A 16,050-nucleotide genomic window follows, 5' to 3' on the forward strand; every position below is an offset into this window, starting at 1 on the left:
AAGTACAGAACACTGGCATTATCTGTACTGGCAAGGTCCCATCACACAACAAATGGCTACAAATGCAGTTCCTCTTGTGAACGGAAAGGCTGGTGCACAGCTTGACAAATTGCACTGTTCCCCATTTACAGCAGCATCATGGTGCTTGTAGCTGAAATCCTTTGGGCCCTAGTGTATCTATACATCCAAAATAAAGGACTGAGTAAAGTCACAATCAAATAAAAAAAAAAAAAAAAGTGTACACTTTCTGCAGTGCAAAATAAAAGTGTAATTTAACCAACATCATTAAAAACCATCAATAGATGGTGTACTACATTCTGTTCATACTCCATCCCCATGGGATTCGTTTTCTGCAAAAAAAATAAAAATAAAAAAAAAGTTTTTTTCTGCAGTTCTCTGTCTCCCCTTCCTGTCCATGTCCCCACTGTAGCTGGGGTGTGACGCAGCCTGTGATTGGTAGAAATACACACACAAAACTACTACCTACCAATCATTTATTGTCCTAAAGGCTGTTTTTTCTATTTTGGCTCCTATGCGGATTTACACTGACTACATTTGCCAAGAGTAAGAATAAAGTCCCAGCTCTCTCGTTCCCTGTGTTGCTGGCGATGGAGTTACTCTCTTCAAAAATTTTGAGCACCAGCAGCCACTACATTAAGCTACAGGATGCCTTGACACTATAAAGCAATGGTCTCCAAACTGTGGCCCTTTGCTTGCCTCTATTCGGTCCTTGGGGCACTATTCCATCCACAATTCATACTAATTATGGGGTACCATTCCTCCCCCTGACACCAATGATGGGGTGCTATTCCTTCTGCTGATACCAACAATAGAGCACTATTACTTCCACTAAAACTAATGATGGAGCACTGGTTTACTCCCAACACTGAAGAAATGGCTGCACTCCAAGATCCATCAAAATTATTATTAAATAACGAACATCCCAAGTGTTACAGACAGTTCAAATGGTAGACGCGTTTCACACACTAACAGGTGTGCTTATTCATTACCTAATTTGAACTGTCTGTAACATTTGGAGTGCAGCCATTTCTTCAGTGTTGATCGAAGAATAGGAGGTGAAGGTAAATGAGTAGAGGTGATGACCTCTCATTTTATAGATATTTCCTCTCACTTCCTCCTCCATCTCCAGGACAGGCAGCAAAGGGAAATATCCCCAGAGAGATGAATAATGTGTCTGCTAATGCTGTATTCCATTTTCACCCCTCCTCCAGTAGCCTGCCAAAAAAATTGCTCAGGCCAGCATTCCACCATCCTGCCCAATTGTTGACATTGATATGAGGCACAGTGTTTTTTTTTTAATACTCAGTTAAACAGAAAGAACCAACAAGTGGATAGTTACAATGCATAACAAATGATTATAAGTCAGATAGATGTACATTTTCAAGGCTTACTGCCTCACAGCAAAGAGCATTATAAAAGGTGCAATCAAAACAATTCTGGATTCATGTCACAATATAGCATATGAAACCAGCCAACCACACGGTTGGGTATAACTACACAAAAAGCCCACTAATAAAAGGCCTTGGATAAATGTGATAAACAAAATCAGAAAAGAAATGCAAATAGAGTAACCATCCAGAACAGGACTATGCCTGGTGGCCAGATAAATATGAAGCCCAAAAAGAGATAAGAAAATCAGAAGAAACGCGAAAGACATTGCTATGAGGCTTCAACTTTCTCTCATGCCCTCTTTAGGATTCAACAACCCATGCCCACTCTTTCTCATTCATTGCAGTAGCCCCGATCTCAGCTCCACAGATATGAGCTAGATTGTGCACTTTGTATACACAGTGTTTGAGAGCGTGTTCTTGTGATGGAGAAGGAAACCATCAATGGCTGGAGTATTATTTGTGACACAGTAACAATGGAAAAACAGAGAGCTACCACTGCCAGCCTCCTGAGGAAATTGCGAGTTACCTGGCAGTTACTGATTCAAGTACTTTTAAGTAACAGATCCAGAGCTAGCATACTGTAAATGAGTGCCAGAATTCCTATACTTGCTCCAGGTCAGCAAGTTAGAAATCATTATAAGCCAAAGTTTCAGCATGACAGGAGATTAGTATTTTTAAAGGAGAGTTAAGCAATGGATGACGACTTGATCCTTCACAATGTTTTTCTTTTATAGAGACTATAGCATACAGCATTACCCTAACACTTAGTTTAGGCTGAAGTACTAGAGCTGCGTCTTTTCTTTGTTTACTTCCAGGCACTTATTTATACATGATATACACAGACAGAACATCTACTCCCATATGAAATTGGCTTGTGTTGCATGAAAGTAAACAGTGGCTGCCATTGTGATCTCTTTATTAACCACTTGCCGCCCGCCCTATAGCAAAATGACGGTGGCAAAGTGGTTTCAAAATCCTGACCAGGCGTCATATGAGAGGCGCGCATCGCGGGGATTGTTGTTGCGAGGTGTCAGTTTGACACCTCGCAACTACGATCTCGGTAAAGAGTCTCCGACTCTTTACCACGTGATCAGCCGTGTCCAATCACGGCTGATCACAGTGTAAATAGGAAGAGCCGGTGATCGGCTTTTCCTCACTCGTGTCTGTCAGACGTGAGTAGAGGAGAGCCAAGCGGCTGCTCCTCTGACAGGGGGGGTCTGTGCTGATCGATTATCAGTGCAGCCCCCCCCCCAGGATGCCCACACTGGACCACCAGACCACCAGGGATGCCCAGAACCAGGTATGCCACCCTAGACCACCAGGGATGCCAGTCAGTGCCCACAATGGATGCCAATCAGTGCCCACAATGGCCATCACTGATTGGCATGCATTATTGACACCGATTGCCATCCATCAGTACAATATAATGCCGCCTATCAGTGCCCATCCGTGACACCCATCAGTGCCCATCTGTGACACCTATCAGTGCCGCCTATCGATGCCCATCTGTGCCGCCTATCCATGCCAGCTATAAGTGCCCATAAGTGTCACCCATCAGTGCCATCTATCAGTGCCGCCTATCAGTGCCACATATCCGTGCCCATCAATGCCACCTCATCAGTGCCACTTCATTGGTGCCACCTCGTTGGTGCCCATCAGTGCCGCCTTATCAGTGCCCGTCAGTGCAGCCCCATCAGTGCCCATTAGTGAAGGAGAAAACTTACTTATTTACAAAGTTTTGAAACTGAAACAAAAAAAAACTTTTTTCATAATTTTCAGTCTTTTTTTATTTGTTTAGCAAAAAATAAAAACCGTAGAGGTGATCAAATACCACCAAAAGAAAGCTCTATTTGTGGGAAAAAAAATATAAAAATTTCATTTGTGTACAGTGTAGCATGACGGTGCAATTGTCATTCAAAGTGTGACAGCGCTGAAAGCTCAAAATTAGTCTGGGCAGGAAGGTGTTTAAGTGCCCTGTATTGAGGTGGTTAAAGAGTGTAAAAGCGCCTAAGGTTTAAAAATCTTATTCTAAGCCTTTGCAAAAAGAATTTACTCTGCTTACCAGATCACTGGGAGAATCTGCATACAAGCCACCGATCTGTAGGTACTTCCCATCCCAGGCAAAGTGAGATCGAATGTGATCAGGTATAACATTGTTCTCAATCCTGTTGGGCAAGTTGGATCCAAGCAAGAAGTCACTGCTCAGGTCTGCAATGACAACATTTAGGTTGACGGCCTTCTGGCGCTGCAAAGAAAAACATTGATATATTAGAACATGACAAAAGCAGGAATACGGACCTAGCAACAGATATCTGTATTTTTTTTTTTTTATTATGCTGAGTAAATGTGTAACATGTCCTAGTGCTTTAAAGTGGTTGTAAACCCTTACAAACCACTTTGACCTACAGGTAAGCCTAAATTAAGGCTTACCTGTAGGTCCAAGAAATATCTCCTAAACCGTTATTTGCCAAAACACAGGCACCGCCATGAGCGCGCCGCTGTCAACGGCGATATGCCGCGGGTGGCGGCTCCGGTGCGCATGCTCGGGAGTGACGTCATCGCGGCTTCGTCGAATGATGGCGGCGGAGCAGCGAGACCCATCGAGAAGATGGATGCTCTGGACTACAGGGGACAGCAGTGACTTCGCTGGCTCCTGTGTCAGGTAAGTGACACATAATGGGCTACTATGCGATGCATAGTAGTCCATTATGCTTTACCTTTGCAGGGAATCAAAGAGGAAGTAAACTCATCAGGGTTTACTTCCTGTTTAAAATCAGATGGTGCGTGTGTGTGTGTGTGTGTGTGTGTTAAATTACAATTGCCAAATGATTTGTAATTCTGGTCAGCCAGTTTTGCGATTTGCACACCTCTGCCATACTGTATAGTCAGAAAGAGGACTATCCTGGATGAGCTTTAAAAAATTCCCAATTCACCTCTCAGCCTGCTCAAAGGACAATTGTTCAGCATCACCACCAGCAGGCTGGAAACTTCTATCTATTCCTGGCACTGTCTCCCGATTGCCCCCCTCCAACCCAGCAAGGTACACTCCTCAATCCTTGCCAATTTTTCACCTCACCACTGAAACAGAGCACTGTTTTCCAAGTATGTGGGAGCATACCCTCACCCATGTGATGGAGCTTTTTCCTGAACGGACAATCCCTACGGTCTCTTTAAAATTGAAAGAGGAAACAGTAGAGTTACCTCCCTGTTTATGCAATACAATAGAAGTGTGTGATTTTTGGGGGGTTAAATACTGTGTGAAATTACCGCATTACTTTAACCACTTAAGGACCGCCGTATTGCCATTGTACGTCATCACAATGGCACAGGCAGGCACAAGCACGTAGATGTACGTGCCTGCCTTCCAGCGGGTGGGGGGTCCGATCGGACCCCCTCCCGCTGGATACGGCGGTCCAGTTCGCTGCAGAAGCGATCCGTGATGAGGGGATGGCCGTTGGTTTCTGGCCACCCCCTCTGGATCGCTCCTGGCCAATGACGAACTTCCTCCCACTGTGTATTGTTTACACAGGAAGGAGGAAGTGATGTCATTCTCCTCGGGGCGGTCTTTTTGACCGGACTACGAGGAGAAGACTAAAAGTAAGTGTGCACCAACACTACACTGACATGTAGGTACACACAGGCACACAAACCCCCCCCCCCGATCCCCCCCCAGTCACAGTGTCACTGATTGCATTGATCATTTCTTTACTGATCAATGCATTCAGTGTCAGTTGTAACAGTTAAAACTGTCAGGGCAATTAGTGTTAGGTCCAGGGTAGCCCCCTATCACCCCCCAATAAAGATTTAACCCCCTGATTGCCCCTAGAGTTAACCCTTTCACCCCCTTTTGCCAGTGTCACTAAGCGATCATTTTTCTGATCGCTGCATCAGTGTCGCTACTGTCGCTAGGTAGCTAGTTATTTTTTTAGGTTCACCACCAGGTTTTTATATCGCTAGGTACCCCGATATACTACCCAATAATGGTTTTAACCCCCTGATTGCCCCTAGTTAACCCTTTCACCCCCTTTTGCCAGTGTCACTAAGCGATCATTTTTCTGATCGCTGCATCAGTGTCGCTACTGTCGCTAGGTAGCTAGTTATTTTTTTAGGTTCACCGCCAGGTTTTTATAGCGTTAGGTACCCCCATATACTACCCAATAATGGTTTTAACCCCCTGATTGCCCCTAGTTAACCCTTTCACCAGCGATCACAGTATAAGTGTCACTGGTGACGCTGGTTAGCCAGTTAGTTATTTAGGTTCCCCATCAGGTTTTTATATAGCGCCAGGGACCCCCATATACTACCTAATAAAAATTTGAACCCCCTGATTGCCCCTAGTTAACCCTTTCACCACTGATCACCGTATAAGTGTTACGGGTGACTCTGGTTAGTTTGCTTTTTATAGCATCAGGGCACCCACCATTTATTACCCAATAAAGGTTTAACCCCCTGATCACCCGGCGGGTGATATCAATTAGGTTTTAGGGTCAGGGTCTGCGTCGCCCCAGGCAGCGCTAGGTTAGTGCCAGTACCGCTAACACCCACACTCAAAGCATAAACCTCCCGTAGTGGTATAGAATCTGAACAGATCAATATCTGATCTGATCAGATCTATACTAGCGTCCCCAGCAGTTCAGGGTTCCAAAAAAATGCATTGTTAGCGGGATCAGCCCAGATACCTGCTGGCACCTGCGTTTTGCCCCTCTGCCCAGCCCACCCAAGTGCAGTATCACTGTCACTTACAAAACACTAAACACATAACTGCAGCGATCGCAGAGTCAGGCCTGATCCCTACGATCGCTAACAGTTTTTTTGGTAGCATTTTATATTTAAATCCGGAAGGCAGTGCTTGGTTTTCGGGGTCCCATACATGGCTAGACTCCCAAAAAGTCCCCCACATGTGGTATCCCCGTACTCGGGAGAAGCAGCAGAATTTATTTTGGGGTGTAATTTGACTTATGCCCATAGCATGAGTGAGCAATATATCATTTAGTGACAACTTTGTGCAAAAAAAAAAAAGTTTGTAATATTCCCGCAACTTGTGGCAAAATATAAAATATTCCATGGACTCAACATGCCTCTCAGTAAATAGCTTGGGGTGTCTACTTTCCAAAATGGGGTCATTTTGGGGGGTTTTGTGCTATTTTGGCATTTTATGGCCTTCGAAACTGTGATAGGTAGTGAGGAGTGAAATCAAAAATTTTCACCCTTAGAAATCCTGAAGGTGGTGATTGGTTTTTGGGGTGCCGTGCGCGACTAGACTCCCAAAAAGTCCCACACATGTGGTATCCCCATACTCGGGAGAAGTAGCGGAATATATTTTGGGGTGCAATTCCACATATAACTATGGCATGTGTGAGCAATATATAATTTAGTGACAATTTTTTGTAAAAAAAATTTTTTTGTCATTATTCAATCCCTTAGGACAAAAAAAATAAATATTCAATGGGCTCAACATACCCATCAGCAATTTCCTTGGGGTGTCTACTTTCCAAAATGGGGTCATTTGGGGGGGTTTGTACTGCCCTGCCATTTTAGCACCTCAAGAAATGAGATAGGCAGTCATAAATTAAAAGCTGTGTAAATTCCAGAAAATGTACTCTAGTTTGTAGACGCTATAACTTTTGCGCAAACCAAAAAATATACGCTTATTGACATTTTTTTTACTAAAGACATGTGGCTGAATAAATTTTGCCCTCAATGTATGACTAAAATTTAGTTTATTCGATTTTTCTTATAACAAAAAGAAGAAAATATCTTTTTTTTTTCAAAATATTCGCTCTTTTTCCATTTATATTGCAAAAAATAAAAATCGCAGAGGCAATCAAATACCATCAAAAGAAAGCTATATTTGTGGGAAGAAAAGGACGCAAATTTTGTTTGGGTGCAATATTGCATGACCGCGCAATTACCAGTTAAAGCAGCGCAGTGCAAAATTGGAAAAAGACCTCTGGTCCTTAAGGTGTTTATTGGTCCGGGGCTGTAGTGGTTAAAGAGTAAAACAGAATCTAAAAAATGGAACACAAAGGTTATATGGTAAACCTACTCAGCTATTTTTGTTAATTGTGTTATGTACAACAAAGGTCTTCGGTAATGCAGAAATCACTGTTTACCTTCTCCCGGTCCAAATGGATTCCACTGATCTCAAAATCAAATAGAAACAATTCAGCTACTCGCCTTTGAGAAAAAAAAAAAAAAAAAAAGGAAGAACAGAAAGAAAAACCATCAGTAAATATGTATATAGGTAAAAATTGAATATTTTCTACAGTAAAAAATTGTAAAATGCTAGTAATTGTGCAGCACCCTGTACATAAATAAATCTGACATCACATTACATACTATCACCATATTATAACAACAGAAGAAATCGGTAAATATAGATTTTCCCAACAAACAATATCCAGGTAGTAGTGTAGTTATATAGCGGTTGTGAGTCAGATTATGAATCCGGGTGCAAAACGCTTAACTAGTTGCTCGACATGTTGTACATAAGAGTACGCTTTTTCAGGAGCTTAAGATTCATGTAATCTAGGAGAGCGAAGGTAATGATATACTCAACTGCTGGTAAGCAAACGTATATCTTAACGTAAACGTAAAATCCACAGCCAAGCGAGCATTAGTAAGGTTCTAGGGAAGCCAGGTATTAAGAACGTCTAGCGGCACACATGTAGTCAAGCAGGCAGTTTGTGTGCTGTGACAGGGTGCATAGTTATGGATTCTCAGGCAGTCTGCTGGGTAGCAGACACTACTGGGATACTGCGGAATCTATTTGCTGCTATAGTTCAATTTGAAGCCTGTCCCAGGCATCAACTGCCTTACCTGGCAAACGGATGCTTGATGTCGGAAAGCACAAGAAGCACCAAATGCCCTGGTAGAATGCTCCGTGACAAAAAAGGGAGGTGCACGTCCCCTTATGGCATAAGCCTGAACTAAAATCTGTCTGATCCACTGAGAGATGGTAGCTATGAGACCACCAGTCCCTTCTTCGGACCAGCCACCGATACAAACAGTGGAGTCCGACCTCTGAAAAAGGAGCCGTAGCAGACAGGTACACCCGCAGAGCCCGGACCATGTCCAAGGAATGCAAAGCCACCTCTTTTTGGTGTGGTGGCTGAGGGCATGAGGACAGAAGCAAAATGTCCTCATTCAGATGAAAGGCCGAAACAATCTTGGGAAGAAACGAAGGCTGCGGACGCAGCACCGCCTTATCCTTGTGGATGATCAAGTAGGGAGACTTGCAAGACAAGGCCGCCAATGAAGTATTGGACCTTGCGACAGAAGGTCCTCATGCATCGGCAGTCACCAAGGAACATCCGCCACCATTCGTACTATGTCGGCATACCAAGGACGTTGAGGCCAATCTGGGGCAATCAGAATTACCGGAATCCCCTCGGCCTTCACTCTGCGAAGCAGACCTGGTAGAAGTTTGAGTGGGGTAAAAGCATAAATCAGACTATAATGCCCCCATGGAGCCACCAATGTGTCCGTCGCATCCACCCAGGGATCCTTTGACCTGGCCACAAACCTCTGTACCTTCCGATTGAGTCGAGAAGCCAGGAGATCCACATCTGGCATGCCCCACCTTAGGCAAAGGAGCCGAAATACATCTGGATGTAGCGACCATTCCCCTTGGTTCAGCATCCAATGACTTAGGTAGTCCGCTTGCCAGTTTTCTACATCTGGAATGTACACGGCTGACAGAGCCGGCACGCGCCGCTCTGCCCACCGCAGGATGTGAACGACTCCCAGTGCTGCAGCCAAGCTCCTTGTTCCTCCTTAATAGTTGACATACAACACCGCCGTGGCATTGTCCAACTGGATCCTGACCGGACACCCCTGCAGCCTCTGTGACCATGTGGAGAGGCACTGCCTGATCACACTAAGTTCCAGCACGTTGATCGGCAGGCGGGATTCTTTCTGGGTCCCCCAACCCTGGGCTGACTGTACGCCTCAAACTTCCCCCTAACCAGTCAGGCTGTCATCCATTTTGATCACAGTCCAATGAAGAGGAAGGAACAACTTCCTGGACAGAAGAGCAAGCGACCTCAGCCACCAGAGCAGGGAGTCCCCGACTAGCTGGCTCACCCGAATTTGACAATTCAGGGACAACGGAGATTTGTCCCATCTTGACAGGATCTCCTTTTGCAAGACTCGAGTGTGAAATTGAGCATACGGAACAGCCTCGAAAGTGGCTACCATGAGGCCCAGGACTTGCATGCAAAAACTCAGCAACAACCACCTGCGGGACAACAACAACAGCATGAAGAGTCTGCAGCTTGTTCAGAGGCGAGAGTCTTTCTTCCTTCGAAGAGTCCAGAAGCAGGCCCAGGTACTCCAGGCGTTGAGTTGGCACAAACACAGACTTCTGTAGGTTCAGTACCCAACCAAACTCCTGAAGAGTTTGCATGGTAATTGCCACATCCTCCCTCAAGAGGCCAAAAGGGAGAGCTACAAATTGGTAGCGCTCGCCCCCGACCGCAAATCGCAGAAACTTCTGATGCTTGATGCATATGGGGACATGCAAGTATGCGTTCCTTGATGTCCAGGGATGCCAGAAAATCCCCCTGATGGAGTGCAGCAACCAACTGAGCAAACGGATTCCATCCTGAATCTTTGTACTTTCACAAAGCTGTTGAGGGCCTTGAGGTCCAGGACCAGGCTGACCCCTTCCTTCTTTGGGACTACAAACAGACTGGAGTAGAATCCCTAAAACCTTTCTAGCGTTGGTAAAGGTGCTATCACCCCGCGCAGCAGCTGGTCCTGTACTGCCCCAAGCAGGGCCTTCCGACGAGCCAGAAGAAGATGAAGGTCGGAGGGAAAAAAATCTTTTTGGCGGACAAGAAACTATCTTGTACCCTGAGAAACCAGTTTGCAGACCCACTGGTCGGAAAGTAGGGAGGTCCATCGGGCTGCAAACCCCCGAAGACGACCCCCACCCGAGAGTCGGGTGGGGGGCACACCTTAATGCGGTAACAGATTTTCTTGCAGGCTTGTTTGGCTTGCGTAACCAAGGACGCTTTTGTTCCTCAGCAGACACCTTGTCGGACTGGGAAACGCTTACCTGCCGACCTGGGCGGACAAAAAAATCCGCTTCTGAGCGGAAAAGGAGGGCGCGGCTCCTTCCCTTTTCTGGACTGTGGAAGTAAGGTGCTTTTACCCCCAGTAAAAATCTTAATAATGTCATCCATCGAGGCTCCAAATAGCCTCTCTCCCTGGAACGGCAAGTCCGCCAGTGCTTTCTTAGATGCCTGGTCCGCAGACCAGCATTTCAGCCAAATCAGGCAACGTAGCACTACTGCTGATACTGAGGCTCTAGAGAGCAAGGGGGCCGTATCTAAGGCCGCATCACAGACATACTTAAGGCCCTGCACCAACTAATCTGCTAGCTCCACACAGACCGGGGAAGCCCGTTGCTTCTCCAACTCACAGTGCAACAATTTTGCCCATTCAGTAAGCATCTGTGACACCAGGGCCATGGCTAACACTGGCCGCAATGCTGACCTCACCCTGGTAAACATAGACCAGGCAACTGCCTCTGCCCTTCTCTCAGCAGGGTCCTTGAAAACGGGAGTCTCTTCCACCAGAATCGTGGTTACCTTATTTAACCTGGATACTGAGGGGTCAACAATCGGAGGAGATGTCCATTTTTTCAGGAGATTCTGCTCAAAAGGGTAACACACCGCCATGCGTTTTGGGACTGAAAAGGCCCGCTGTGGTTTTCCCCACTCCTTGTAAATAAACTTATCAAAATAAGTTGGGTAAGGAAACACCTTAGCCCTGCGGGCCGGCTTGTGGTACCCGAAAGGGACCAACACCTCCGTAGATGGCCCCCCGCCGTATCCTCCACTTTTAGGGTATCCCGCACGATGTAATAAGTGCTCCTACGAGCGCCTTTTCCTGCGCTGACCCAGACACGGAATCATCCTCACTTTCCTAACAGTCCTGGTCCACATCCTCTGATACATCAAAACAGGGGCCGCCTTTTCACAACGGGGTCCAAGTCTGAATCAGAGCTTTACCCCACTTGCGCCCGCACGCCACTTCCAACCTGGCAACAAAGGCCTCCAGGACCGCCAACAAAGCGTCCATAGGCACCCCAGGTACAGGGGAACCAGTTCCAATAACAGGGATGTCTGGGGAAGAAGAGTCAGCTTCTGACGCCATGCTGACCCACACTCACCCGTCACCACTTAGGGACCTAAGGCAAGTCATACAAAAAGTCCACCCTCCTAGCTGCCACAGACTGAGGAGCCCCCTACAGGACTCACCACCCTGACCCAGGTACTGTGCTGTGCTGCTGTCCGCTCTCCCCTGTGTCATCCACAAGGTGTCTGTGTGGAAAACACGCTGTTCTAGAAGGAAACGAGCACCCAGAAAAATGAGCGCCAAGAAAATGGCCACCGAAACTACTAGAAAATGGCTGAAAGGCAAAAGACTGGCTGTGGCTACAAAAAAAATGGCCGCGGCCCCAGGAAAATGGTCGCGGAGCACGCGGCGCCTCCTCACATGTCTCACACAGCACAAACAACCCACTATGGCCTAGAAACAAGGAAGAGGATGAGTGGACCCCCAACGCAACCCCCTGCCAGGACCCAGAGCCCCCCCTGGAGGACCCCCAGCCAGGTACATGCACCGCACCCCCATGTGCCCAGTCAAACAGCGGCCCATAGCATGGGGAGGAGAGAAGGGACAGGGAGAAAAGAAATGGAGAGCGTGAGATCCCCTAGTCGACCTCCTAGGGAATGCTCAGCTGCTCCATCCTGCCGAGACATCCTGGAAACATACTTACCCCTCCTGCAGGGACTGCTGGACGCATTCCACTGACAGACCCATCACCCGAGCAGCACGGGGTGGCTGCTGGCCACGGCAAACTGTGACACAGACAGCAGTAGCCCAGACATATGTGTGCCCCGGAGCACATAGCTCACCGGCGCTCCTGGATTAAACGGAGCATGTCGTGGGCCGACCCAGCGCGTAGCTAAGGTCTGCTCAAGCTTGATGGCCAGGCTGGGGAGACTACCAGGATCTATATTATCCAGCCTGTCACCCAGCCCGGCTGTTGATTGTAGATCACAGGAATCAAAAATGCAGAAAAAAAGATAAAAATTCCCAGGACCAATGGTCCCATCAGGAGCCAGGTCCTTCTCCTACACTAGGCAGAAAAAAACAGAGCTGCTGGATGCAGTGTGAGGGGTTATAGCCAGTAGGACTGCCCCCTGGGCGATACTGTGCAAGTGTTGCTATTTTTAACACTTTCTGCCTAGTCCTCGCCTAAAAGGGCGATATAACCCTAAGGTTAAGAAGAGCTGCTGTGTCCATCAATGAACGCATGAAAGCATCTTTTTTTTTTTCTAGCTGCAGGGTACATGAGCCCTGAGCCGGATCCTCATCCTAATTGATGTAATTTGGATCCGACATTACAGGAAGATTACCCAGGCATTGCCTTGAAGTCACATTGCTATAATCTTTTTATATGGACTATAGACTGAGGGACTTATGAATTTGTGGAACAAATCATCAGAGTTTCTATAATTTCTTATGGGGAAATTCACTTTGCTATACGAGTGCTTTGGATTACAAGCATGTTTCCTGAATGAATTATGCTCGCAATCCAAGGTTTTACTCTGTGTATGTATGTATGTATGTATATATATGCCTTATTTTGACTCATAAGAAAATACAAGACTTTTGTGTCGCCTAATGTGGTTGTAAGGAGAAAAAGGTTTTAATGCATTCTCTGCATTAAGGTAAAGAAAAAAAGCCCCCCTTAACCACTTGCTGACCTGCTCACGCCGATATACGTAGACAGAATGGGAGCAGTGATCTCTGTAATTTTTCAGTGAGCCCACCCCCCCCTACAATTAGAACACGCTGAGGGAACACACTCAACCCCCTTGAACACCTCCTAGTGTTAATCCCTTCCCTGCCAGTGTCATTTTTACATTGATCAATGCAATAATGTCACTGGTCCCCAAAAAGTAATTTGGGGTCAGATTTGTCCGCCGCAATGTCACAATCCCACAAAAAAAAAAAAAAAAAAAACACAGATCGCTGCCATTACCAGTAAAAACAATAAAAAAAATAAAAGTCCCCAAATCGATCCCGTAATTTGTAGACACGATAACATTTGTGCAAACCAATCAATATAAGCCTATTGCGATTTTTTTTTAACAAAAATATGTAGAAGAATATATATTGGCCTAAACTGATAAATACATTTTTTTTTATATATATTTTTTTGATATGTATTATAGCAGAAATTGTCGCTCTTTTTTGTTTATAGCACAAAAAATAAAAAACGTAGATGTGATCAAATGACACCAAAAGAAAGCTCCATTGGTGGGGAAAAAAAAGGATGTTAATTTTGTTTTGGGTACAGCGTGGCACGACCGCACAACTGTCAGTTAAATCGACGCAGTGCCAAATCGCAAAAAATGCTCGTCAGGAAGGGGGTAAATCCTTCCGGGGCTGAAGTGGTTAAACATTTACCAGAGCCCTGTAAGGATCCAGCGCTGTGCCCAGCTTCAGTTATCTCTTTTCCCCCACAGACTTGTTGCTCTTACTGCTGTCAGGCATATCACGAGGAGGGAGCCAAATCTCGCTGTGTGTGAAAAGGGATGTACACAGCCCGGCTTGGGAGCGAGTCTGGGTGAGCGGGCAGTGCTAGCGGCAGACCCCAAAAGAGGGTTTGGCTCACTCTGAGCAAAACTACTACAAAGAGGAGGGAAGTATACCAGGATTGTTAGTTTAATAAAAAAAACAAAAAACAAAACACCTTTACAACCACTTTATAGGGTGATATAATATATACAAATATACCTGGTCTCAGGATCCAGGGAATCCATAAGAGCTTTGTTTTGCAGAAGTTCTCTCAAACTTTGACATAATTCCACATTGGTGTTCAACCTTCAACAAAATAAAAAGCAACATCTGAAATAAATATTTTCTTCAAAACCTAAAGGGCAACTAAACCCGGTTTCCCAAAACCAGCATCCCAACTTTTTTGGACTTGGGGCTGTGTTAGTTTTGACTGCGGGGCAAGACAAATGTCCTAGCCACAGATGATTGGCCCGTATGACCGTTAGCTTTCTAGCCTGCTTGCACATGTGGGTTCAGACCTGAGTTTGAGCACAAACGAGCTTTGTTACTACAGTGATTGCTGCTAGCTTCCAGGTCTCATGCCAAGCACCTGTCCTGTTATATAGTAAATACAGGAGGTCTTCAGTATTAAAATCAATGGATCAGTATATAGCCAGGATACTAGCAGCTTTAGAAGAAAAAAATGTCAGCAATGGCTATCTTCACTGTATGAGTTGCTTCTGACAAGTTTTCATAACACCAAGAGAAAATAGGTGACAGGGGAGGGAGCTCCAGCAGATTGACAGCCTCAGGTCTGTGCCTATATGCTGTAAAGGGGAAGGGGGGTCTCTTTCCTCCAATCAGCTGTGAGAGCTCTCCACCTCTGCAGATTTTACTTTCAGATCTCCACCCCCTATTTTCTGACAGCTCAGACAAGCTTTTTAAACTCTGGACTTTGAACAGATGTAGAGAAGAGACGACTGCATGTAAAACAGGTACAACTTGTGTAAGATAATTTGTTTCCTTTGTGTATCACCTAAGTCCAGTCACCTCACTGGCATTATGTAAAAGTTTTACAATCACCGCTCTGTGCAAGTTATACCTAAGGGTAAGCCTAGAATAAGGCTTAACTATAGCTACTGTAAACATCTCCTAAACGTGCACAGTTTAGAAGATATTTACTGTATACTGCGCCAATGATGTCATCGGCGCATGCACTGTGTAGAAACTGCCTCCCGTGCCGTTTATTTAGGAGCGAGTGCCGTGACCGGCGGCTCTCGCACGCGAGTGGCATCATGCGGCTCCGGCCAGTCACAGAGCCAGAGTCCACGGCCTCGGCAGGAAGAGGGGCGTAGATGGATGCGGTCTGCAGCGGGGACAGCGCAGGCTTTGTTTGCAGGCAAGCGTCACATAATGTGCTAGTATGTGATGCAAAGGGAAAAAGAAAGGAAGTAAAACCCATCAGTGTTTACTTCCTCTTTAAAACCTCTATTAGGTAGTTCTAGGCTGGAGCTCAAGATTCCCTAAAGGGTTTAAATACAGCAGCTTTAAGCTTATTAAATGCTTTCCAAAAACTTGTGGAATCTGATGCTTCCTAAACTAAACTTCAAAAACTAACATTAATAAATGTACAAGTGTTAAGTATGTTAATGATATACTGCAAACTGACATTTCTATTCATAGCAGTGAAAAAGGCATTCTAAGCAACTTCCAAAAGATGAGAATGGTACTGAAAGCTGGAGCAATCTGTTAGAACAGAACCACCAGCACCCAGTCAAAGCAGTAGTTACAATGCATAGCACACTAAAGAGCAAAGTGTGGTAGAGACATAGGTGACATACCTCTCCACCATGGTACCTATGTTCCTGCAGGCTTCCTCAGCTGCATCTCTGAATGAGGAGTCAGGGTGAGCGGCCTTGACAAAGTCAGCCTGCAGAGATCAGAACATCTTATTAGTCAAGAAAGAAACTAGAACATAAGAAACAGATCTATTAAAATGGAGGATGCAAGAAAAAAAAAAACATTTTCAATTAGAATGTAATAAACAGAGCACCAGTCT

General features: G+C 45.6%; 1 protein-coding gene across 1 annotated transcript in view; it reads right to left on the bottom strand.

The window, feature by feature from the left end:
• The window catches only part of MIPEP (mitochondrial intermediate peptidase), a 154,889-nt gene that overhangs the window by 125,583 nt on the left and 13,256 nt on the right, over positions 1-16,050 (bottom strand). The window contains exons 3-6 of the mRNA XM_077484030.1: positions 15,833-15,921; positions 14,232-14,318; positions 7,526-7,589; positions 3,475-3,657 (exon numbers count right to left, since the gene is read on the bottom strand). Coding sequence (XP_077340156.1) covers positions 3,475-3,657; positions 7,526-7,589; positions 14,232-14,318; positions 15,833-15,921 — 423 coding nt within the window. The remainder of the gene's footprint in view (positions 1-3,474; positions 3,658-7,525; positions 7,590-14,231; positions 14,319-15,832; positions 15,922-16,050) is intronic.

The sequence above is a fragment of the Lithobates pipiens genome, unplaced genomic scaffold (assembly GCF_037356315.1).
Source record: "Lithobates pipiens isolate NorthernLeopardFrog02 unplaced genomic scaffold, aLitPip1_a1.2 Scaffold_16, whole genome shotgun sequence".
Lineage (NCBI taxonomy): Eukaryota > Metazoa > Chordata > Amphibia > Anura > Ranidae > Lithobates > Lithobates pipiens.